At 42.2% G+C, this 27,506-nt stretch overlaps 1 protein-coding gene across 1 annotated transcript in view; it reads right to left on the bottom strand.

Annotated features, from left to right (window-relative positions):
* Window positions 1-27,506, bottom strand: part of ZNF236 (zinc finger protein 236) — a 502,799-nt gene that overhangs the window by 283,660 nt on the left and 191,633 nt on the right. Inside the window, exons 7-8 of the mRNA XM_030211824.1 lie at window positions 18,577-18,720; window positions 1,145-1,216 (exon numbers count right to left, since the gene is read on the bottom strand). Coding sequence (XP_030067684.1) covers window positions 1,145-1,216; window positions 18,577-18,720 — 216 coding nt within the window. The remainder of the gene's footprint in view (window positions 1-1,144; window positions 1,217-18,576; window positions 18,721-27,506) is intronic.

Below are 27,506 nucleotides of genomic sequence, written 5' to 3'. Positions count from 1 at the left end.
GACTCCTCGGTACCGACGAGGAGGATGTGGAATCCTCACGTCTCCTCAGGGCCGGGTCCGACGAAGGTCGGTCTCGGGGGGCCTGCATAACAGGAGGCCTCGAGACAGGTGGAGATCCGTTCGACGCCTCACTGCTCCCAGCGCGAGTTGGTCTCTCAGCAGCCATTACCTCTCTTCCCGACGTCGATGCTCCTTTTGATGTCGACGCCGACGACCTCGGTACTGATGCCGATGTCGAAGGACTGGACCGAGCCCCAAAAAGCTTCTCTCATTGGGCTTCTCGAGACGCTTGGGTCTGTTTCTTCATACGAAGACACAGACTACAAGTGGCTGGGCTATGGTCGGGCCCAAGGCACTGGATACACCATGCGTGGGTATCGGTACCTGAGATAGTTTGGTTGCACCGAGTACAACGTTTGAAGCCACTGGATGCCTTCGATGACATGGAAGGAAAAACGGCTTCGGCGAAATCAAAAGGCACGATTGTTCCTGAAAAAGAAAAAAGGGGCACAAGACAAAAAGGGGAAAAACCCCAACCGTGCGGCCTGTCGAAAAGAAAGAAAACTTAGACCGGGGGGGGGGGGGGGGGGGGGAACTAAAAGAGAACTACGGGGATAGTTTTTTTTGTTTGTTTTTTTTTAGAAATTACGCTAAAATAGGAAGTAAAAAGCGAAAAAAGTTGCCAAAACGAGAACACGAAAATTCCTGTTACCTCGCCGCAGACAAAAAAAAACTGAGGCGGCACGCTCACGTGACGGTTGGGAAGTTGTCTGCACATGCGTGGTGCACACTGCACACGCGCCAGAAGACTCTGGCAAAACTTAGATTATATTTTGCTAGCAAAATGCCAATTCCTGGGCCGACGGAGACGTCGACCCACATGTGAGAACAAGCAGCCTGCTTGTCCTCGGAGAAAGTCTCTTAGGCTGATAAACATATGAATTAATTTAAGATCTGCTTAACTTAAAAGTTGTAGATGGATTTCAGAATATTTGATACAGAAATCCACAGATACTTCTCAAAGAGAATCCTACAAGGGAGCTTCTTTAAAAGCAACTCACTCCAGCAGCTTGGGGCTGCACTACAAAATGTAACCAAACCAACAAAAAAATTGTTATCAAAAGAAAGTGGCTTTGTTGCTTACATTCTTCCATTTGTTATCAGCAGGTTCCAACAGGTTACTCCCAGAAATTGGCTGGGGTTGAGAAACTGATTCCTAAACAAAAAGGAGCAAGAAAAATTTCAAGCTCCAATCAAAAGGTAAAGCACAATACTGATGTATTGACATTTAAAATACAACAGCTTAAAATAGGATACTAGCAAAATCAAAAATACAAGAAAGGCACTATGGGACAGGATAAATGTAGTATTTCAATGACCTGTGAAAGAATGTCACTATTGTCGGTCACTAGATATAGACTGACAGCTCAATGAGAAAGAAGACTGGCAGAGTAATTAATAAAGGGAGAAGTGAGATGGTGTTGAAGCGCACGAATGAACTTTTGATGAAATTTTAAATCACCTGCACGAGCACACTGGGTTCCTCAGGGAAGTTATTTTTTTGCTTTTCGTTTTTACATATTCAGGTTTTTTGAGTATGCATTTGTGGTATGTGTAGAATTTAGTGGTAACTATAAGCTGTATGTGATTTATAAGTGAGTGTTACTTAAGATTATGATTCATATTATAACTGCAGTTATTTGTTGTGGGGTATAATAAGAATTAACTGTTAATGTATAGTTGATTTAATGAGATCTGTCTTAAAAATTTGAAACATCATTAACTGCAAGTTGCATTACAAGTAACAGTAGGTGTGTGCGCATACATTTTGAGGAGGTGGAACATAGGATGTGCTATGATGGTTCCATCTAAACACTACTACATGCTTTCCCTGGGAACGCTATGGGTGTAATGGATATGGACTGAGCACAATCTAAAATTTAAATAATTATATTAACGATTATATGTATGAATGGTTATTTAGTTTAATTTTTCCCAAGTATTTTTTGGTGGAATATTTATATTTGAGGACTTGGGTAGTCTATATGTTTTTTCTTCCGGTTGAGTAGAGAGTAATTAATAAACAGATGATAGGTTCATGCAGAAGGAGTACTCAAGAATAAGTACAGAGTTTTCTTTTGCTTGTTTTACACAGGGTTGCATATAATCAACTAAATAGATGTCTACATCTATGACATATCTGATAAACACGTATAGACATATCGGACTAGAATCAGTAAATGGTGACCCCCCCTCCCCCTAAAATGAGTGCTACGTGCTAGTTGCTAAATGGTGCTCCAAGCTGGACACCACTTACAGAATAGCGCTTAGTGCCAGGATCCATACCCAATTTTGGGCACGACAATGTACACCAACTGAAACCTGATGTAAATCCTCGGGCCCAGTTTAGGTGTAGATCTCCCATATTCTATAATACTGCATGCATTTTTAGTGAACGGCCCTTACCCACCTATGCCCCTATGACCACACCCCCTTTTCACTTATGCACTAAAACATTTATGTGCACCTCATTATGGAATAGTACCCACTTATTGGCACTAATGGGCTCATTACACAATTAAATTACGAGCACAATTTATAGAATTTGAAGGATTGCGCTATTCTAGCTTTCCAGTATGATTTGATTGTGGAATGACTTTTGCTATGCGTCACTGAAGCCCCTCCTCTGCACTTAGCTTACCTGTTATGATCCTTATGCTTTGCTTACTTCCTAGACGTATTTTCAGTTTTTCTTGATGACCATCTACCATCAGGTGGAAATAGAGAGCACTGATTGAAGTCAAGTCTTATTGGACAGTATGCTCCCTGGCATCCTCAGTATCTCTCATAACAAAACAAAGGAAACAATTGTAGGACAACACGAACCTTCCACACAGAACTCCCTAATAGAAACAAACACGAACCTGAAACTAAACCCCAACAACAAAGATAAACACATCCATTGCAGCATGTCCCTCTGAAGACACACATTCCCCCCCCCCCCCCCCCCCCCCCCCCCCCCCCCCCCCCCCCCCCCCCCCCGCCACTGTCTGTTCAGCTCACGGTGGAGCTCTTAATTCACCTGCTGTGACTAAAGGAAAGAAAATTATCTGGTATGATAAAATTTTTCGTTCCTTAGCGTCAGCAGCAGATGAATCCAGAGACAGATGGGATGTAGCAAAGCTGTATCTAAACTCTTCTCTCTCCTTCTCTGCTCATATCCAGCAGATTGCCAAGACCTGTCGTTTCTTTCTTTACAACATCCGTAAAATCCGCCCCTTTCTTTCCGAGCACTCTACCAAAACCCTCATCCACACCCTTGTCATCTCTCGTTTAGACTACTGCAATCTGCTTCTTGCTGGCCTCCCACTTAGTCACCTCTCCCCCCTCCAGTCAGTTCAGAACTCTGCTGCCCGTCTCGTCTTCCGCCAGGGTCGCTTTACTCATACTACCCCTCTCCTCAAGACCCTTCATTGGCTCCCTATCCGTTTTCGCATCCTGTTCAAACTTCTTCTACTAACCTATAAATGTACTCACTCTGCTGCTCCCCAGTATCTCTCCACACTCGTCCTTCCCTACACCCCTTCCCGTGCACTCCGCTCCATGGATAAATCCTTCTTATCTGTTCCCTTCTCCACTACTGCCAAATCCAGACTTCGCGCCTTCTGTCTTGCTGCACCCTACGCCTGGAATAAACTTCCTGTGCCCCTACGTCTTGCCCCATCCTTGGCCACCTTTAAATCTAGACTGAAAGCCCACCTCTTTAACATTGCTTTTGACTCGTAACCACTTGTAACCACTCGCCTCCACCTACCCTCCTCTCTTCCTTCCCGTTCACATTAATTGATTTGATTACTTTATTTTATTTTTTTTTGTCTATTAGATTGTCTTTGAGCAGGGACTGTCTTTCTTCTATGTTTGTGCAGCGCTGCGTACACCTTGTAGCGCTATAGAAATGCTAAATAGTAGTAGTAGTAGTAGTAAACCGGATGGGGAGCCAAAACTACAGATCTCCTCAAGTGCCACCAGATGCAACTCCACCCACGACATCGCTAGAGCTTGCGTTGAATGAACCCGAAGCCTCTCTGGCGGCACACAGTCCGTCAGAAGATAAGCTGATGAAATAGTTTCCTTAACCCAAAGCGAAATTGTTGACTTAGATGCCGCCTGACCCTTGAGAAGTCCTGCGCATAGCACAGAGATGATCCGATCAGTGAAAAGCATTTGTGACCTCCAAATATTGCGAGAGGATGCGCCATACGTCTAGCAAACGCTTCTGGGTACTAGAACCCGCGAAACGAAGGCAAAAACGACAGCTGGTTAAGATGAAAGGCTGATACCGATTCAAGATGGCGTCCGAGCAGGACGTGTAGCAAAGACGCTCCCAGAACTTGTCTTTTTTTTGGATATTTCCTCTTAAACATGCCGAAAAGGAAAGGAATGCTAAGGGGACCGCCTCTCCCAAAGCAGAATCCTACCTTGCCTGGGCAGCAAACTTCGACTGCATTTCTGGCGTCTACTCCGATCACGGACGTTTCCGCTAGCGAGGCAGGGAACAGCCCCGCTCAGGAGAGCGAACTTTCGCTCAGTCCGTTAGGACCTTCAAGCCCGACGCTTTCGCATGCTTCCGGAAGGGCTGTACCGAATCAAACTGGAAGTGAAGATTCGAAGGAGCGGCGCCCTCAGGAATTGCTGCGAAGCCTGGAGAAAACTTGGGATTAGCTGAGGGAGTCCAGCGGACGCTAGAAACATCTACGGGGGAAACTATGGAGGCATTGCCTGTAACAACGACGCCAGAAGAAATTTCTGCTTGCGTATCAGCGATTCAACCCCTAGTAAAGCCCGCAGTAGTGTCGCTGGAATCAATCTGGACAGCATTGGAATCCCTCCACAAGGTCTGTATCTCTTTTATAACATTATCCTTGAATAATGCTTCACAGATAAACTCTATCAAAGGACAAATGGAGGGGATAATATCAAAGCAAACTAACTTAGAGACGTGAATTGGGGAAATATCGCAACAACAGACCCACATGTTGGGAGACTGTGTTTCTCTTCAAAGGAAAATAGAAAATTTGGAAAACTTGTCAAAAAATGTGAATCTACGACTGTTAAACTTTCCTAAGTCTCAGTTTGTTGCTCCAAAGGACATGTTTGCTAAATTTCTTAAAGAGATATATAATTATTCAGATCAATCAATCCCCCCTCTTCAAAAAATTTATTATGTGGAAATGAAACCCTCCCTTTCTACTTCTAAACAAGACACTTCTCCTGAAAAGTTGGATTTGTCGAACTTTCTAGAGCGGTCTGTCGACAATACAGAGACTAGAGCAACTCTAATTATATCATTTGTTTTTTTGCAAGATAAGGAATCTTTATTGAGACTTTATTTTAAAAAGATCCATCCTGATTTTAAAGGAGGCAAGGTCTCTATGTTCCCAGACATAGCTCGATGGACTCAACAAAGGCGGAAAAAGTTCCTGCTCATGAAACAAGAATCCTTAAATGCTGGGGCAGTTTTTCAGCTACGTTTTCCTTGTAAATGTTTTTTGATATTCAAGGATACAAAATATGTATTCTTTGATCCTGAACAATTGAGGTCATTCCTTGATAAGAGGAGGGAACAATGTTAATTCCATATTGGTTTTGGGTTTTGTAATTTAGGAGTGCCACTGCTTGATATTCCTTTGTTTCTAATTAGTAATACCAGCTTCCGATGGTTTTGTTTAATCTTGAATCTCATTTTTGAGGACTGTAGTAACCAAATTAAGAGTATATTTGATTATTTACTATATCCCTAAGAGCGAATTGTTTGTATTTGGTGTATCTTTTCAAAGAAGTTTATTCTTTGTATAACTATTAAAATAATAAATAAAAATTAAAAAAAAAGAAAGAAAGGCTGATACCACCTTCGGAAGAAAGGCACAGTATGCACCGTAACTCCTAACTCAAAGAAACACAAAAAAAGAGCTCCCTGCAGGATACAGCTTAGAGTTCCAACACTCGCCTAGTGGATGCGAGTGCAACCAAAAACACCGATTTAAGAGAGAGATCTTTAAGCATGGCCTTCTGCAAGGGCTCAAAAGGTGCCTCTCCTACAAGGCCTGCAGCACCAAATTAAGGTTCCACACTGGACGTACACATGTCCCTCCTTTAAGGAACCGGATCACATTCGGATGGGGCGCTAGGGTAGAACCCCCTATCCGGCCAAGATAACATGCAGGAGCCGCTACCTGTACGTGTAAAGAATTCACTGCCAAACCCTTCGACAAACCCTCCTGTAAGAAGGAGAGGATCTGCAACAGAGAAGCCTGGAAAGGAGACCATGGCTAAACAGAAGTTCTCAAAAAGACGCCAGACCCATGCGTAAGCTGCCGAACTAGATTTCTTCTTCGTTTGCAGCAAAACGGCAATCAAATCCAAGTATCCCTTCTTCCACAGCCTCGACCACTCAAGGGGTAGGGATCCCCATCACCAGCGACCCTTGATACAGGAGTCCTGGCGCCCCCAGCAGACAGAAGGGCTGATCCACCAACAGAGACACCAGATCTGCCGGGTCCACCGTGTGGCGACTGAGAAAGTCAGCTGTAACATTCTTTGTCTCTGCTTTGTGGGCCGCCGACATCTGTGAGATTCCACTCCACCCACAGCAGGAGCAAGTCTGCTTTGCACGCCAGAGTGCAACTCCAAGTGCACCCCTAGTGTTTTGAATTGAGGGGTCCCGAGCCCCCCCAGAAGGCTGGAGTGACCTTAATCTGACTCCATCTCTAAATAACACTAGTACTGGGGTAATCAAGGAGTTATGAAGTTCTAAAAGGAATTGCCACTGAGAGAGACGTTAGGTCTAAGGGACCCGCATTAGTCCGCCTCTCAGCACTGGCAAGGAATAGATACCAGCCTTATGACAAACTGGATTTAGGCTACAGGTTATACAATGCAGCGAATGATAGCCTGATACAGCAAAAGCATTTATACTTACAGCCTTTCATCATTAAGTGAAGCCCACAAATCATAATTTGGAATGAGGAGTTTATTTGCCAAGGTACAAGTCAAATCAGTGATTGACAACAGGCAAGTACAATCAATTAATTATAGGAATATAATAAGCTGCAAACAGGTGTTAATTATTTGCTAATCTTTTATAATTTCTTTTACCAATTAGAGGTTTTACAAGGGAAAGCAATTAGGTAATTTGTCAATTCTGCTGGACACATTGGTTTCCCTTGGAGAGAGAGTGGCAACCCTTTTCTCTCTAGCTTAAACCAGGAAATACCCTGATTTTTATAGGTGCCCTCAGGATATGGATAATATGACAGTAGATATACCTGATTGGATCTATGCTAATGTCATGGTTGTCACTGATTGGCTCATGCTAATGAGTAGCTTCTATCTTGCTAACATGGTTTTGTCTCTAGCTCGCTTGACCACAAATCTTAAGCAAGACCCTGCATCCAGCTACACCTGGCATGACTCACTCATCTCTCAACTTGTTTTTCTAACTTACATTAGAGAAAATTCCACTTTGTAACAGATACGGGCTTCCATTTTGTGCTGAAATCCTCCATTTTGTTTCCATATCTATTGACCTAACTTTTAGACCTCAATCCGGGCTACAAACTAGGCCATACTTTTCCAGTAAGCTCCCAGTTATGTCAGCCATCAGATTTCTGACTCAGCCAAGGTCTGTAATGGCCTGAGCTCTATGACTGAGCCCTCCACCATTCCAGTGGGGGGGTCTCTGGCTGTACCATAATTATACATTCCCCACTTGTCACCCCCTCTGGGGAGGGGTGAAACAAAGCTCGTCAAGCTTGTCATCATCCATTCCAGAAGGTGGCAAGCTATCAAACGAGGGGGCGAGTTCTGGTCTTACAAATTGCTAGAAGGTATGGTGCAAGATAGGAAACTTCATTCTCAGGTGATATATTATTTGGGCATATGGAATTCCCTTTATATTACCCAATCCTTTGGGCCTTAATCATGATGTCATCTCTCTTGAGACTTACTCAAACCTGTAGTGAGAAAGGTTTTATGAATGGGACAAATCCATGAGTTCATCTACAAAATCTCATGAAGTATAGGTATGTGGGTAATAGCAATTTCAGGTGGATCATACTAATAAACACTTTCAGGTCTTTCTATGGCTTCTATTGTATCTGTTGCATAGTGCATGGGGAGATAATCTAATGTATCTATCTCAGTGGTCTTGGGAAGGAACAGTGGTTTCGATTAAGCATTGTTATGGGCTCAACAAATATATGGTTAGTACTCTGTTTGCAGGCTGTTTTAGGCTGTAGGTATTCAGAACCCTTAAACAGGTCGGAATTCCTGGACCTTACTATTACTCATCATTGGCAGGGTTTACACCTACATTATGATATCATAGCCAGTATTAGGGTTTGATGTTACCCCTGTGTCTGAGCAATATCAACTTCAATTTAAATTACATAAACAGAAATAACGGGGAAACTCTTAGAAAAACAATAAGAACAATAAAGGAAATAATAGGAAAATAAAATTAAAACCTTTTCAATATATAGACAGGATTACTGCTAAACTGAAAATAAAACAAAATATGAATCTATAATGTCCATAAACAGCAACAGTAAATCTCAAATTAAGTATCAGTTGGTTCAGAATTCTCTTTCCTTGATCATGGTTGAAGAATCTGGACGGAGGTCTGGAAGATCTAACAGGGCTGGATTTTCACAGCGAGTTGGGCAAGGAATCTGTAGAAGTGACAGTCTTAATACTAGGAATTGGGATTTGCAGAATGTATCCCCACTTCTGGCTTGCATAGTGTGCAAGACAGATTGGTAATTACTACTAAGAGATGATCAAATAACAATAGTTAAGTATATGGAACAAAAGAAAAGGGTACCAAAAGAAACAATAAAAATTAAAATTTTGGGATGATGCTTGTTCAAGTTATTGATGTACGTAGGGTCAGGAATATGGTGCACAAAAATAGCCAAAAGACACAGGCAATGCGTTGCAATCTATCGCCAATAGGTATGGAATCTTCACCTGCGATGACTACCATTCACCAAGGGTTGGGCCCTCAGCTGCAGGAGGCCAGCAGGACTTATAAGTTAGATAATTCAGAAAAAAGGGTGGCTTAGGAAATAGTCATAGTCAAAGCAGAAGACTAATGTGCAGAAATTTAAAACTCATAACTAGTCCAGGTGATGGAAGTATCTTCTGGAATCATGGTCGCTGTCTGTTGTAATAGAGAGCTCATACGTAAAGTGCCATGTAGGTACTGGAAAAGATGAGCCTGCAAAAATATTTAATACAGCAGAATATTTAAGAGCATAACCAAGAAGGTCTAAATTAATGACATCATTTGGACAAAAGAAAATTCTCATTGGAGAAGTTAGCGCTTCTTTTTCTTGCCAGAGGTCAGTTGTAGCAGAAGTACCAAACTGGAATAGAGGCGGTAGATCAGGAATGGGATTAGCAGTCTTCATTCAACCTACAGGACTTAATAAATAAAGCTGATATAAGAAGTAATATCTAGTAGTCAAATCTCAGCACAGGACCATTAGAAAGAAAAGTCAAAGAATGCATTGTTAGTTCCTTGGGGCACCAGTAGGTGGAGCATAGTCTCAATATATAAAATCACAAGTTACAAGTAGAAAACAATTTTTCTCTGCAGATTAGATTTTGCTGGCACAGGAAGTCAGCAGAGTATGAGGAAACATTGTGGTCAGAGTCTGCTCCAGGAAAATACAACAGCCTTTAATATGATATTTAGAGAGGTAGAGAAAGCCAATATCAGAAATGTAAAAACTGTATATTTCTATGAGGCCTCCTCACGTGACCTTTACAAGGTTTAAATAGGTCAAATGAGAAGGACAATAACCTATAGTCCTCTGTAATAGTTCAGAACCAATTTGGAAAATGAAAATTACAGTAAATTCTAAACTGATCATTTCTATGCTTTCACAATTTGGGCCCTAAATTATGACAGCATATCAAGATTCACATTCAGAGGGATAGCTAAAAATAAGCTTATATATTCCCAGGAATCAATTTACAATTTAGAGTATATTTTAAATACAGAGGAGGAGCCGCTTTATAAGCAGGAGACAAGTAGGAGCATTTCTTAAAACATTTTAGTAAAATTCAAAAATCAAGAATATAATAACAATTTTTATTAATGCAATAAATGCACACAATTGACCAATAGGATATGTTCATATAGACCAGTATGATAAATGGAACAGCTTGTAAGCCTACATTCTAAATTGAATTCCAAACAAAGAGTAGCAAGGATAACACAGAATCATAGAATAACCCATCTAGTTATTAAAAATGTGAAACACGTAATGAATTCCTGTATCATATACTGAGTTCAAAGCATTTGTAAAGATGAATTTTAGAGAAAATAAGAACTACAAGGGTTAATCTCTGTCATTCGGTCCTAAGGAAATCACGAAATAACGGTGCTTCCTGTGTCTAATTTGAGTTTACTGCTCACTGCAAGCATTGGATATTATGGTGACTGAAAATAGGTCTATACATCAGACAAAAACTGTAAGTTTAAGTTTTCGTATTAAAACTTCATGCTGGTGTAATTAGTCTTCATAGAATTAATACTTCAGGAGAGGAAAAGGAGGAAAAGAAGGTTATTACTTTATCTGCTTCCAGAGGTAAGGTTCTCAATAAAAAGGAAATTGGCAATTGTAGCTAGTCTTATCTGAACATAGCTCTGAAATAATAGCAACCTGAATTTCTTTAGTTCTGATTTACCAGTTAGTTATGTTATGCAAGGGTTAATCTCCAAACCCTATTGCATAGGTAATAAGGCAGGCACTGTAGTATTATGGAATCTGGAAACGAAATTTAACTGCGCCATTTGGGGTTTGAGAACCGAAAATGCTGGAACTCTATACAATAATATATCTTAAAACTATAAATCTTTAAGAGGCAGGGAAGGAAGTTTGAAAGTAGTAGATAAGACGTGAAAAGAAAAAATTAAAACAGTTAATTCAATCTTACGGAACACATCCCCAATAGAGAGCCAGGAAGTGAACATCAGTACTAGTTATTTTAAACAACGTCACAAATAAACAGTGTTTTAGATGGCATATAATATAGAACCTTTTATAGTAAATATCTGGAATAATTATGTAATTTTCAAAGAACACATACACGGACGCACACCTATAAAATTAAAACTAAAAAGTACTTGCATTTCTAGTGAAAGCAATTTATCAGAAGTCCAAAACAATCAGCTATTTAACATCACGTCACAAATCAAACAAACATTGCTTAAATGAAATAATATACAATCCTGGAAAAAAAACATTCCTTTGAGATTCACTACCACTGCAGTTGATAGGCAATCTCTCGGGGTAACCTTAAAGCACTAATTTAAAACTAAAGAAATGATTCCTTAATAATTAGCTGGTGTAATTTATGCCATTTATCACAGGACACACAGGAACATACAGACATAAAATTAAAACAGTAATCTAATCCTGATACATAGAAAACTTAAAGCTCAGAAGAGGAAGCAAGATATTTCTAAATGTAGTTCAAAACCAATCATTGGAATTGTGCACGGTTAAGGAATTGTTTAGGGTTTCAAAACAAAAAACATAAAAATAAATATTCCAGTAGCCAATCACAAGTCACAGCACACAGACAGAAAAGGAAAACCACACTCATACACCTACACAGTTATTGTCCCACATACAGAGGTGTCCCTGTGTATTGAGGACAAAATCTTAATCCTAAATTTGGTAAAATAAAAAATTTAAATTAGAGCTAATCCAACAGGCCATGAAAGTATACAAAGGCAAGCTTAATAGTAACACATACAAGAAATGAAAATATACTCACGATTCGTGCAATGTACTCTCCAGCGCAGAAAATCAATTGAGAAAGAGGACAGTTGGCGGGATCACTATGCCCTTCCGAACTCTCGGTGGCATAGGGAGGTCAACCGCAAAATAGAAAGGTTTGTTTCGGACGGAAAGTCCTTACCAGAGATCTGAATAGATGTCAGATCACCAGTATCTGGTGTTGGGTGCGGAGAGGAAAATATGATATAATGGGTAGTGAACAACATCACCCAATATGTATAATAACGGGACCTAGTGAGCAAGTGGTCTACAAATAAGCTTCAGATCTGTAACATGCTATAGAAAAATGAACTAGAGTAATAATATATATATTGACCAGACCTAGAACCTGGTACAAGGTCAGTGGTTCAAAAGGCAGCTTCAGGGATAACAAGGAGACCTAGAAATGATAATGTGCTAACAGTTTACAAAAACATGCAATGATTATCCTGATAGTAAAACATGCAGAGACATAACACAATCATATTCACGCATCTGCTAATGTACTCCAACATAGGGACCCAAAACAAAAATTACTAATTGGCGGAAAGCTCCACGCTTTGACCGCAAGTGACATTAGGAGAAAGCAAGACAAAAACTGCAAACAGGAATGTTCCTAGAGAGTCAGTGTATAAGTGAAGAAATACCTAGTGTCAGCTATTATATATTTATACTACTCTATCCCAAATTAATGAATACTACTCTCCAGAGTGTGCTTCTAAAGACAGGAGTAATCCCTGCTTCTACTGCCTGCCAAGAACTATCCTGGTTGTTATTGGCCATGGGCTCCAACCCATGATAGAGCCCCCAAAAAGGGACATTGCAACCACTCCCAAAAAGAACCCAAAAAACCAGCGAATAAGGTCTCATGAGTCGAAGAGCAGCGGTCCAATGGGTTTCCGCTGATTAGGAGTCCTCTCGTCTGCAACTAACCACCCCAATGGACCTTCGGTGGTCTACAAACCACTCAAAAATTTATGGTTAGGAGTCCTCTCGTCTGCCACTAACCGTCCAAAAATATTGAAAGGCCCTAGTCAACTAGTCCAAATGTGCAACGTAAGGCGTTAGACGTCTCTTTATTGCCCCCGCGCTCATCTGTACTAGGTAACTCCTGCGTGGGCAATAATCCCGAATAGTGGAAGCAGGCCACTCCGAAAATGGAATGGAATTTCTGCTCAAAATCTAGTAATTGAGATACCGTCATCCAGCAAAGGGTCTCTGACCCTCCGATGGGTGTAAGCCCCAGGCATCGATATCAAAGCCAATGGTTATAGCGTAACACTGGTACATAAGAAAATAATAAAAGTATAGCATATCCCAGGGAAGAACCCCTGAAACCTACTTCAGAGGTGGTAAAATGAAAGAGGATAAAAAAGGAAATAAATATTTTAAACCAAACAAAACACATGTAAGCTCATGGGGGAAAGGGAGCCATTAGTTGGAACACCTTAGCCAGAACAAAAAATGTGAAAAATTCCACGTTCATCATTCACTAGACAATATATTTTCCACTCAACAAACCAGGAGAAGGAAACTCAAAAGCATTAGAGCGGAACAGTGACAATAAGAAAGCCTGCAATGCAAGGGCAAACAGTACAAATAAATTCATTCATGCAGTTATACCTGTAGTAAAAGAAGAAAACTATTTAGGAAAGATAAGGAAAGAAAAAAAGCTTTGCAGCTTGGCAACAAATCTAAATACAATAGTGAGTACTGCTATTCTAGCATTGAAGTCTCAAAGAAAAATGACATACTGTAAAACAGGAAGTGGGCGGGATAAATAAAAAAAAAAAATTTGACAGACAACCGTAGCGAACCAATAAGTAAGCAGTTGTATAAGGCTGAGCTAAACTTAACGCTGGCAGATAGCTCAGAGAAATGGATTTAACATACCAATCAATAAGTAGCACATGAGAGAGACAAAAAAATTTTGAAAGCCCTGTAACAGCATGGTGAGCAAGTCTTATTTAAGCTAAAATAAAGGATAGCAAGGGAAAAAAAAGTGTAAAACCACTAGAGACTGAGACAGAGCAACCATCAAGGAAGGGAGGGGCACTGCTGGAGGAGAGTAAGTAAGAGAAGAAAGTTTTAATATGAAAGATGGCTTATCAGGACTTATTTGAAGAGCTAAGGGATAAATGCAGAAACCATAAAATACATGCAGCAATGGCAGGGGCTCTACCCACTTGAAAAATAGAATGTGAGGGACGTAGGAGAAAGCCCCAGGTAGAAACAAATTGAAATCTCTAATCTTAAGAAACAACTTCAGAAGTTCAGGCTGCCAATAGATTCAGTGAAACAGGAAACAAGTAGCGGAAACTGTTGCCAAGCAATAATGAGCATCTTAGGAACAGTTTCTACAGGAGTACAACGGAAAAAAGTTCAGAAATTAAGTTAGGTAACATAGGGCTGCAAAAAAAAAAAAACACTAAAAGGAAACCAGTTTTAAATACAGGCAATGAACAGTGTAAAGTCACTAAAAAAAAAAGTCACGGAGATCCCTACTAGATATGGGGAGGGAACCGCCCAAGCGAGAAAAGGGGAAGTGAAAAAATGTCGCAGTAGAAATAGAGATAAGATTTAGTATCGAGAACTCCTCTATTAAGGGAAAAGAAGCAAACTTTTAAAACTTTATAACCACATTGTGGAACACGATAAGATCTACCAAGCTGTCTCTTGCAGCATAAAAACAAAAAAAAACCTGTCTCTGAGTTTTAACGAAACCGGGCAACAGATTAGATTGCCAAATAAAGCATCTTAATTCTGAAAGTCTCAGAAACAGTTTTAGAAAGCAAAAATAAAACAGCAGTTTATAAAGTCAGCCAAAAATTATGCTATGCAGCGAAAATTAAACCCGGAAATGCAGCTAAAGTGGCTACGGGGAACAGAGACGGAATACAGACCGGGACTTCTCAAGTGGAGATTTATAATATCATGAAAGTTTCAGACGGGGGTTTCCAAAGCAGGCAGGCATAGAAATAAGTGTGGTTTATCAAGTATAAAGCTGTATGACAGGAAGGAAAAAGGGGGGGGGGGAAGAGTGCCCATAGAGCCTGGCAGTAACAGAAAAATAAGGAGCAAGACTTACTACGCAGTTTTAAATGTGAAGCAGGAAATGCCAACGTACAGCTAGAAAGCTGGCAAAGAATTGTAAGATTTAAACAGAATCAGAGAGCATGAAATCCTCCATTTTGTTTCCATATCTATTGACCTAACTTTTAGGCCTCAATCCGGGCTACAAACTAGGCCATACTTTTCCAGTAAGCTCCCAGTTATGTCAGCCATCAGATTTCTGACTCAGCCAAGGTCTGTAATGGCCTGAGCTCTATGACTGGGCCCTCCACCATTCCAGTGGGGGGGTCTCTGGCTGTACCATAATTATACACTAGTGACTGACGTAAGCCACCATCGTCATGTTGTCTGAGAACACATGAACCAGATTTCCCTGCCTTAGGAGAGTGAATGCCTGGAGAGCTAGGCGTTCCGCCCTGAGTTCCACACGATTGATCATCCACTAAGTCTCGGTTACCGACCAGACCCTGAGCCACCTGTGACTGACAATGCACCCCCTCATCTGGAGAGACTGGAGTCAGTAGTCACCACCACCCAATCAGGTGTGGACAACAGCATCCCAAGCGACAGTGAGCTGAGTCGCTTGTGCTCCTGCGACCACCTGCTCAAGAGCGAAAGCTGCAGGGGTCTCATGTGTGCTCAGGCCCACAGAACTACCTCTAAGGTTGTCGCCATTGATCCCAGCACCTGAACATAATCCCAAACCCTGGGGATGGGACTCCACAGCAAACGAAGAATCTGCATGGACAAGGAAGTCATTGGAGACGTAGCTCGTACTTCTACGAAACTGGCGACCACCTGCTCAAGAGCAAGAGCTGCAGAGATCTCATGTGTGCTTAGGCCCATGGCACTACCTCTAAGGTCACCACCCTTGACCCCAGCACCTGAACACAATCCCAAATCCTGGGGGTGGTAATCTGCAGCAACTGAAGAATCTGAATTCTCAATTTGTTCTGTTGCTAGTGGGGCAAAAACATCTTGCTCTGTACTGTATTGAAACATACTATTCCAATGTCTGCACTGAAAGGAAGCCTTGCTTGATGAACAGAGAAGGCACAATGCTCCAGCAACAACAGACTATCTAAGCTGAATCCATGCGTTTCCTCCAAAAGTGGGTCCAACCACCCATCCAGGGACATGCAGCGAAGGGCCGAACACAGTGCAAGGAGAGAAAACCATCGAACTGGCCCAGAAGAAATTGCACCGCGGTGCTCAGGCAGAAAAGCAGGCATGGTTAGCCGCAAGCAAGGGTCTAGAAAAAAGACCCCCCCCCCCCCCAGCGCTAACTGCACCACAAGGAGATCAAGAAAAAGAGAGCTGCAGTCCCCACAAAAGAAGAGGATGGCGTGGCGTACCGTAGCCCCTCCCCCCCAAAAAAGAGAACGGGGCCACCCAGGCTAAGAACAACAAATTCACCAGGCAGGTCAGAACTGCCAGCCTGAGAGAAATAGGGCGCTATAGCCCACAAGGTCCGCAGGAGAGAAAAAGCCAGAAAAAGGAGCAAAATCCGAAGGGAGAGAACACTGCGCCCTCCCACAAAAAAAGGGGAGGCAGGTAGCAAGAACCAGAGGCGCACTCAGCCCCAGAACTCAAGCTCAAAGAAGAAACAGAGTTAAGAACTGGAGTACCTCACAGAGAGAAGATAGAAAAAAAACAGCCATGGGCCCAAGACTAGACGGACCAGCGCCTGGCCTGCTGAGAAAGGAAATCCTCAGCTGCAGCCATGGAGGCATTCCCGCAGCCACAAGCTAACATTCTGACCTACATCTGACACCGAGAGGAAACAGCAGGGCCAGTCCTAAAAAAAACTGAAAAGCTGAAGACCTCACGTGTAGCACCAGCATCCAGAGGAAGCGCCAAACCAGCCACAATCCAGCAACAAGAGACTGCCAGCCCGACGCGGGTCACACCACCCGAAGGAGGAACAGCAGACCCAAAGACGGGAGAACTCCACACAGGGCCCAGCTGAAAAAAAAAACAGACCTCCTGCACCGGCGAAGAGAACCAACTCCGTGGCCGCTGATGTGTTCCCCTCATGGAAAGCCAGTGGAAAGTAAATGCACTTCGGTGGAACACTGGCTCACGAAGAAATACCCGGGAAGGCATGGGAAGAAAAATTGAAAGAAGTGCACTGCCAAAAACAAGGACCTGCTACTACAAATGGCAGCAATGAAAAGAGAGCACAGTGTGGTCACAAACAGCCAGAAAGAGGCCTGTGGTTTCAAAACTCAGCCAAAAACAAAAACTTGAGTCCAAAAGCGGAGCATAAAAGGGCTGCAGATTTGTTGCTTTGTTTTTTGTTTGTTTGTTTTGTTTTTTAAACCTGTACACACTGAAGGGAAAAAAAAGAAAAAGAATAACTTACCTCACTGTGCCAACAAAGAAAGCAAACATACTTGCTACCAGGAAAAGTAAGAAACAGCATTCCACATCCAAGGCTGCAGAGCTTCAAAAGCTCCAGGCAAGAGAGGGGAGGAGAGGGACCCAATACTACTGAGTGTCATCTTAAACAAACCCAAACTTGAGAACCAGCACACCCCTTGCTCAACCATCCCTAGCCAAGCTGTGACAGGAGCTAGCAAGCCATGAACAAGAGGAGCTGCAAATCCATCCACCATCTGCTAGGAGACAGAGAAGAATACTGAGCATTCCAGGCTGCACGATACACTTAAGGGGCAAAGTGCTTGGAACTATTTTTTTTCTCAGTCTCCTTCCACTGGTGGATGGACATAACCCATTAGTCTGAACTGGTATGGTATTGATGACAAGAAAAAGATAAATGTTTTTCTGCAATAATAGAACAAAATGAAAACATCTAGGGACAAAATTAAGATGTTTTTGGCTAGACCTGCTTCAATCACAACTAAGTGAACAAAAGGTGCCCTAAATGACTACTGAAGGAATTAAGGCATAACCCCCCATACTACCCCAGTGGTCACTGATCCCCTCCCACCACACCCCCAAAGATGTGAAAGAAACTGTACATACCAGCCTCTATGACAGCATCAGATGTTATGGCCAGTCAATATTAGAGTAGCAAGCAGGTCCCTGGAGTAGCCAAGTGGTCACTGCAGTGAACTGTAGAGAAGGGAACCCAGATCCATATCCCACTATAACTGGTACACTTGTGGTGAAAAGTGTGATCCCTCAAAAAAAACACTAAAAACCTACTATCCCTACATATCGATGACACTTGCAGGCATAAGGGTTATTGTAGTCGTTTACAGTTGGATACAGTAGATTTTTGGAGTGTTTTGGAGGGCCCCCCATACAATATAAGAGGATATAGTGAGATATGTACCTATATGTGGTAGTGCAGTGGACTTTTATGTAAAGTCCACTGCAGTGCCCCCTAGGGTGCCCTACTGCTCTTCAGGATGTCAGTGTGGTCAGTCTATGAAGAATACTGACCCCTCCCCCCCCCCCCCCAATACATCCCAATAGCTAGTTTTTGTGCGTTTTTCCCTTGAACATTTTTTTCCAAAAATAGTCCTAAAAGATAGACGCATTGAGCACAAAAACATCTAAAAAATGGCCATTTTGAAACAAAAAGTTGGACATTTTTCTGGTTTGAAAATGGCCATGTATGCTCCTAAAACAGATTTACATGTCATATCAAAAATGCCTCTCTCTAAATATATAAATAATTTACCGTAATGCGAGATGCCTCTCCAGCAGAGCCAACTGAACTCTGAGACCCTCCCATGTGCATCTTGCTGATGTGTGTATTTAAACTGCCAAGGCTTTTGAAAACACAGCTACATTCGGCACAGTTATATGTAGGGCCACTCTTTACCTTCAGAGGGAAAAAATTAAATAAAGATATTTTTTTATTACAATTTCATTCAAAAATATAATTTCTACAGCTAATTCAAATGGAAACATGTCAACTGCTCCTTACAACTGAATTTTTCTCTTGAATTAAAAAAAAAGAATTGAAATCAAAACGTATGAAAGATGCTTGCAGCATAACTGCACAAGGCTGCATTTCCCTTCTATGAGGATGCTGATTTCTGATATCCTTCAGCATCATTCTCAGGAAACCAAAGATACATACTGGTTGCAGAATCTTGAAAGCCACAAGTAGAAGATTTATATAGCGAAGTTACTCACCTGTAGCAGGTGTTCTCTGAGAAGAGCAGAACACAGATTACCAGATGGATGATTCATCAATGGAGCCAAGACACTGCCCAGCGTTCAGAAGATTCTTGAAGCTTTTTGGCAGCCCTGACTGCATGCCTTCCCACATTCCTGATTCACGTGAGACCCACAGTTGGATAAAAAAAAAGCATACAGAATTAATTCCTAGGTTAAGTGGAAAGCGATGTGGTAATCTGTATCCTGCTGTCCTCAAAGAACACCAGCTACTGGTGAGTAACTTTGCTTTCTCCTAGCAACCAGGCTCACCAAAAACAAACAACAATGGTCAATAGGGACTTGCAATGGCAAGGTCAAAGAGAACCAATAACCCTAAACAACTAAAAATTTCCTGTCGTGGAAAGTGCAGCCTGGAACAGAAATAAATGGGATAAGGAGGGTGGAGTTCGATTCTAGACTGCACACAAATTGTGCAGAACTGTCCAACCAAACCAGCTTTCGAATCGAGTACTCTGCTCAAGGCAGTAATGAGATGTAAATGTGTGGGCCAAAGACCACATCGGAGTTCAGCAAAACTCCTCAGTGGAGACAGACCTTGTGGGCTAACGCTGCCATGGCTCGGACATTGTGAACGGTGACAGGTCCCTCCAGAGCCTACCCAGCCTGGCCATAAATGAAGGAAATGCAGTCTGCTAGCCAACTGGATAAAGCACATTTACAGATAGCTACCCCCATCATGTTTGGGTCAAAAGAAACAAAAGGCTCTGTGGACTGTTTATGAGCTTTACTCCACTTCAGACAGAAGGCTAAGAGTTGCTTGCAGTCCAAGGTGTGCAGTGCGTTTTTGCCAGGATGGGCATGAGGTTTTGGAGGACAACCAACTGAATAAGATGGAATTCAACACTACTTTAGGAACAAACTTAGGATGCATGTGGAGAATTACTCTGTTATGATGAAACTTTGTATAAGGCGGATCCACTACTAGAGCTTGAAGCTCATTGACTCTGTGAGTTGAAGTAACCACCATCAAAAACAAGACCTTCCAGGTCAGGTGATTCAGATAATGTGAATCAAGTGGCTCAAAAGGAGCTTTCATCGGCTAGGTGAGGACAACGTTGTGGTGCCGTGACACAGCCAGAGGTTTAGAGTACTGTGTTCAGTTTTGGAGGCCATAACTTGCTAATGATGTAAAAAGATGAAACTGTCTAGAGAAAGGCGACAAAAATGGTATGGGGCTTGTGCCAAAAGACATACAAGAAGAGACTGAAAGACCTCAATACGTATACCCTAGAGGAAAGGAGGGACAGGGAGATAGGATACAGATGTTTAAATATAGAAAGAAATCTTTTCCAGAGAAGGAAAAATGGTAAAACTAGAGCCCATGAATTGAGGTTGCGGGGTGGTGAGTAATGTCAGGAAATTCTTTTTCACGGAGAGGGTGACTGATACCTGGAATACCCTCCCTAGGGAAGTGGTGGAGACAAAAACGGTGATGGAAATTAAAAATGCATGGGATGAACACACAGAATCTCTTAGAAAATGAATGGTATAAAAAACAGAACTTAAATGGCTGCATGTGTGTTTGATGTGTCGAGTGGTGCTTAAGATAGCGACTCCGGCTGTGAAGACCTAAGGCTGGTGTCGGGCAGATTTGTACTGTCTGTGTCCCATATATGGTGAGTAGGTATAGGATGGGCTGGAGAAGGCTGTGACAAACTCCAGTAACTGGAACACGAGGACAGTGCTGGGCAGACATTAAAAGATCTGTGTCCCACAAATGACAAGACTGATTTGGATAGGATGGAGTGGGCTTTGACGGTAACTCCAGTGGTTGGAACCTAGGGACAGTGCCTGGCGGACTTCTATGGCCTATGTCCCAGAAATGCCAAAGACAGACAAAGATCAAGTACTTTATATATTTTTTTTTTGTTACATTTGTAGCCCGCGCTTTCCCACTCATGGCAGGCTCAATGCGGGTTAAGTGACTTGCCCAGAGTCACAAGGAGCTGCCTGTGCCGGGAATCGAACTCATTCATTGCAGGTTCATGAATTGATAAGAAGCGTGACTGTTGGGCAGACTGGATGGCCTGTTCAGGTCTTTATCTGCCGTCATTTACTATGTTACTATGATGGGGAGTTTTGTCAGAAGCAAACCTTGCATAAAAAATGAACAACCTGAGGCTGTATGGAGATGGGCTTACCTTCTACACGGTGATAAGTACTAATTGCACTGAAGTGAACCCTTACAGAGTTGGTATTTAAACCAGACTCAGAGAAGTATAGAAGGTACTAAAGCAGGTTTTGTGAAGGGCAAGAGAAAGTATCTAGGGCTTGATCACCACATGAGAAGGCAAACCTCTTCCATTTGAGAGTATAACATCTCTTATTTCTGAGAAGTTCTGAGAGAAGAGGACATTTCTCTGGGTAAGTGACACTATTTTGTTCTGTGCTCGGTAACTTAAAGATTGGGTTTAAACAAAGAACTGCAGAATACTGATAAACACAGCTAGAATTTAAAAAAAGAAAAAAGAAAAAGCAGCAAAAACTATTAGTCTCCATACCCTTTTCCTCATAGTTTTAAAACTTGCATTTTCTGCCACAGCATTAATAGATTCTAGAAGGCAAAGCAGGGCCTAGTTCAGTCCTTATTCCCACCCACCCCTAGCTCAACTCTTGATTTGTAGTCAATTATTCTAATTAAGAAGACAACAAGGGGAGAGTTTTCATTAGAGTATTAATTACATTTAATTAGTTCCTGAGAAGCAAACACTAAATAAATTACATATTAAACCATATAATCTTAAGGCTCTTTCCCCTAGTACCTAACAGACGGAAAAAGAAAAGGGCACGTTCCTGTGTAACACAACCAGCTACAAACTATGCCAAAACATTTCACAAGACCCCACAGTCATTCACAAAGGAAAAATATTCAACATAAAGGACTATTTTACATGCTCATCTTCCAATGTGGTATATATCATTCAGTGTAAGAAATGTAATGAAGGATGCTATACTGGAGAAACAGGCCAGATGCTTAAGACAAGATTCAATCTACACAGACATCACATGAAAATAGCCGGTGCCAGTCAGGCCCCCACCCCTGTGGGCCAACACTTCACTAGACCAGAACACTGCACCAGTGATTTCACAGTAAGAATACTGAAAGGTAATTTTAAAACAATACAGGAACGTAAGACCTTTGAAATAAGAATGATTGAATATTTTGACACCCAACAAACAGGACTTAATAAGGATCTGGGTTTTCTAACTCATTATAAAACATAAGCTGTATTTCTCTGTTTATTACCCTCCTTTCACCTACCAACACCCATTCTGTTAGAATATCAATGAAATGCTTTGATGTCCCCATGCATACCCCCACCCTCCCACTCTGACAGACAGTCAAAGTAATGCTTTGATGTTTCTCTCATATATACTATCTGCTACCTCATTTGCTTATTTCCGATCTGAGGAAGAAGGGCAACCTTTGAAAGCTAATCAAGAAATGTATTAAGTTATGTCCAATAAAAAAGGTATAATCTTATTTTCTTTTCCATGTTTTATTTTGTTTGATTTCTATTGATAACCCCAGTACCTAAAGAAATTTTAATTAAACAACGCCATAATACTAAGAAGCAGACAGCAGTCTAGCAGATAGAGGGGTGCTATCTAGTCTGACTGTCACATATATGATTATCTCCCAGTTGGTGAGAGGTTATATGTGTGTGCTCGATGCAAAGAGCTTCAAGCACTTACAGAACAAGTCCATTCTCGAGGATACAGTAGCAGCTGAGGGAGAAAGAGAGGTACATAGAGGCCTACAGGGAAGTTGTAGAGAAGTCCCGCCTCCAGAATAGCAGCCCCTGTGATGCCTTGGAGAAGGGAGGTCTTCTAAAAGGAGAGCATCACCCTGGTGCAACTGGAAGTAATCCTGTAGATAGGACCAGTCCACCAGGAGATGCAATATCCTCTCGCACTGAGGATACATTTCCAGGAGCTTATGCCCAGGAGGGAAAGGTTAGGACGGCTGCTGTAGTTGGTGATTCAATTATTAGGTATGTAGATAGCTGGGTGGCTTGTGGACATGAGGATCGCCTGGTCACCTGCCTGCCTGGTGCAAAGGTGGCGGACCTCACACGTCACTTAGATAGAATTTTAGATTGTGCTGGGGAGGAGCCGGCTATCTTGGTACATGTGGGTACCGATGACATAGGAAAATGTGGGAGAGGTTCAGGAAGCAAAATTTAGGATCTTAGGTAGAAAGCTCAAATCCAGAACCTCAATGGTAGAATTTTCCGAAGTGCAGGGCCCAAGAGACAGGCAGAGACCCAGAGTCTCAACTCGTGGATGAGGTGATGGTGCAGGGAGGAGGGTTTTAGATTTGTAAAGACCTGACAACATTCTGGGGAAGGGGGAACTTATTCCAGGGTGGGACCAGGCTACTGGCATTGGCATTTAAAAATGAGATAGAGCAGCTTTTAAACTAGAACCTGGAGGAAAGCAGACAGTCCTTCAAAAGCGCATGATTTGGAACAAGGTATCTTTCAAAAGTATCACCAAAACAAGGAAGACAGGGTATCCCGATAGTGAGGTTGCAATAGAGACCATATTAGACCAGGTGACTTTAAATAAAAAGCAGACAAAAGATTGCAAATTAACACTGCCAACTGCTGAGCAAGATGTAAATAGGAACAACAGTTTGAAATGTCTATATGCGAATGCAAGAAGCCTAAGAAATAGGATGGGAGAGTTAGAATATATTGCACTAAATGAAAAAATTAGATATAAAAGCCATCTCTAAGACCTGGTGGAAGGAAGATAACCAGTGGAACACTGTCATACCAGGGGACAAATTATATCATAATGATAGGGAGGGATCGAATTGGTGGAAGGGTAGCATTGTATGCTAAGAAAGGCCGTCAACCAAGTACATTGAAAATTCTGCAGGAAACAAAACACATCTTGGAATTCCTATGGATTGAAATTCCACGTAGAAAGGGGGAAAGGATAGTGATAGGAGTGTAATACCGCCCAACTGGCCAGGATGGACAGGATGGACAGATGTAGAAATGTTATCAGAAATTAGGGAGGCTAACAAACTGGGGAACAAAATAATAATAAGTGGTTTCAATTACCCCAATATTGACTGGATAAATGTAACATCAGGGCATACTACGGAGGTAAAATTCCTCGACAAAACCAAGGACTGCTTTATGGAGCAGCTGGTACAGGAGCCAACAAGAAGAGGAAAAATTCTAGACCTAGTCCTTAGTGAAGCACACGATCTGGTGTAGGAGGTAATGGTGGTGAGGGGCGCTTGATAACAGTGTTTATAATATGATCAGATTTAATATTGGCTTTGGAGTAAGTACACACAGGAAATCCAATACGCTAGCATCAACTTTCAAAAAGGAGAGTATGATAAAATAAGCTCGACTTTGGTGTATTGGTGTCCGAGGATCTGAAGGTGAAGAAACAATGTGACAAGGCGACGGTCGTGGCCAGAAGGATGCTAACCTGCATATAGTGGGGTATAACCAGCAGAAGAAAAGAGGTTTTGATGACCCTCTACAAGTCATTGGTGAGGCCTCACTTGGACTACTGTGTTCAGTTTTGGAGGCCGTATCTTGCTAAAGACGTAAAAAGACTGGAAGCGGTGCAAAGAAAAGTTACAAAAATGGTATGGGATTTGCGTTGCAAACTGTACGAGAGACTTGCCGACCTGAACATGTATATACCTTGGAGGAAAAGAGAAACGGGGTGACATGATACAGATGTTCAAATATTTGAAAGGTATTAATACGTAAACGAACCTTTTCCGGAGACGGGAAGGTGGTAGAAGCAGAGGACATGAATTGAAGTTGAGTTAGGCAGACTCAGGATTAATGTCAGGAAGTATTTTTTCATGGAAAGGGTAGTAGATATGTGGAATGCCCTCTCGCGGGAGGTTGTGGAGATGAAAACGGTAATGGAATTCAAAAATGCGTGGGATAAACACAAAGGAATCCGGTTTAGAAGGAATGAATCTACAGAATCTTAGCGGAGATTAGGTGGCGACGCCGGTAATTGGAGAGTAAGACCAATGCTGGGCGGACTTCTATGGTCTGCGCCCTGATCGTGGCTGAATAGGTATGGATGGGCTGGAGTTTAAATTTTAAGGGGCTGCGACGTTAGCTTCAGAACTTTTAGTACAAGAACAGTGCTGGGCAGGCTTTTACGGTATGTCCTGAGAAAAGCATGGAAAAATCAAACTCAGGTGTACATATAAAGTATCATATACCATGTAAAAAGAATTTATCTTGTTGGGCAGACTGGATGGATCGTTCAGGTCTTTATCTGCCGTCATTTACTATGTTACTATGTAAATAAGAACGGTGAAAAAAAAATAACTTAAGAGGAGCAGCTGCGAAGATCAAAAATTTACATCAGCGTGGATGCTGTTCAAAAATACCATCCTGGAAGCTCAGGCCAAATATATTTCATGTATTACAAAAGGAGGAAAAAAGACCAAACGACGGCCACAATGGTTAAAAAGTAAGATGAAGGAACCTATTAGAGCTTTAAAAAATCCTTTGGAAAATGGAAGAAGGATAAAACTGAAAATAATAAGAAACAACATAGGGAATGGCAAGTCAAATGCAAAGCACTGATAAGGAAGGCCAAGAGGAACTTTGAAAAAAAAAAACATTGCATTGGAGGCAAAAAACACATAGTAACATTTTTTTTAGGTATATTAAAAACAAGAAGCTAGCAAAAGAATCAGTTGGACCACTAGATGACCGAGGGGTAAAAGAGGCACTCAGGGAAGACAAAGACACAGCAGAGAGATTAAATGAATTCTTTGCTTCGGTTTTCACTGAGAAAGATTTGGGAGAGATACCGCTGCCAGAGATGGAAAGCTGATGAGTCACAGAAACTCAATGAAATCTCAATAAACCTGGAAGATGTAATGGAGCAGTTTGACAAATTGAAGAATAGCAAATTGCCTGGACTGGATGGTATTCAACCCAGAGTACTGGTAGAATTGAAAAATGAATTTACAGATCTATTGTTAGTAATTTATCTTTAAAATCAAGCATGGTACCAGAAGATTGCAGGGTGGCCAATGTAATGCCAATTTTTAAAAAAGCTTCCAGAGGTGAACTGGGAAATTATAGACTGGTAAGCCTGACATTGGTATTAGACAAAATAAAATGGTAGAGATTATTATAAATCACAGAGCATATTCAAAAGCATTGGATTAATGAGACAAAGCCAACATGGACTCGAAGTCTGGCTTCTTTGGAATGGCCTGCACAGTGAGTGGGGTCTCACAATTCATCTGTGCAGATTTAAGGATGTTCTGCACAGGCACTGTTACAGCTTCATTAGGAGGGAAGTCATAATCAAGGAGGACCAATATCCTGGCCCTGGATTCCTCCTTGATTTCCAACTTAAATGGGATGGCCTCCACCATCTTCCTCAACAAGGTAACAAGTGCTCCTCTAGGGGAGAGTTCCTTCTTTCCTGTGGTAGAGAGGAGTCTGAAGGTAGGCCAAGGGATCCCCTCCTCCAAGTGGTCCTCTGGCTCTATACCAGACCCCCAGGAGTGGTACGACTTCGATTCAGCAAAGTACTCCTCATGGGATGTCCGAGTCTGAATCTGCCTCAGACCACTGGATGTACGACCAGGCTCTGGGCTAGAGCGCCAAGGTACGGGTCCTGTCCTGGACTCCAGGGTTGCTTCCTCCCCTAACCAGCAGGAAAGGAGCACCACGTGTCAATGCCTGTTCTGATGCCCAACAAGGCACTGGCCAAGTCTGAGACTGGATATGGGTCTTCAGGATGGGCTGGAGAGGCAGCATAGTCAATAATGGCACCAATTTAGGAAGCACCCCAACTCCTCCTCTAACATGACCCGTAGCCGCTCCTTGAGGGCAGACATCAGTAAAGGCAGGGCTGGCAACAGTGTGGAGACAGCCTGCAAAGATGCTGGAGCTGAATCAAAAGCGGGGTCTCAGCTTTTGGGACACTGATGCATTGGCACCACTTCCACGGAGGATGAGCCGTCCTCGCTGCGCTCACAGTTCTCAGATACCGGTGATCCCAGTGTCCTGGAGCTCCTGGCACTGTGCTTTGAAGAGAACTGTTGTGATGCTTCTTCACCTTTGCTCAATGCACAGCATCAAGGTCCTAGGGTGCTGACAAGAATAATACAGAATCCTCGCAAGTTGTCATTGTCAGATCCAATGACACTTGGCCTAAGCAAGCGCTACCAGCACCCGACATTGAGGCAGGGTGAGACCACCTAGATGTCAGTGCATCTCCAGTGTTCAGTGCCACTCCAGAAACCATAGGGACTGACGCCTTCAATGTTGATGGACCAGACTTTGGCATGCCAAAAAGTCTCTCACACAGGGCCCCCTAACTTTTGTGTGTTCTCTTCTGCATTTGAGCACAAATAGAGCAGTGAGAGGACGTATGGTCAGGGTCTAGACAGGTTAG

This window comes from Microcaecilia unicolor, chromosome 1, assembly GCF_901765095.1.
Source record: "Microcaecilia unicolor chromosome 1, aMicUni1.1, whole genome shotgun sequence".
Lineage (NCBI taxonomy): Eukaryota > Metazoa > Chordata > Amphibia > Gymnophiona > Siphonopidae > Microcaecilia > Microcaecilia unicolor.
This window is presented reverse-complemented; position numbering and strand designations above follow the sequence as displayed.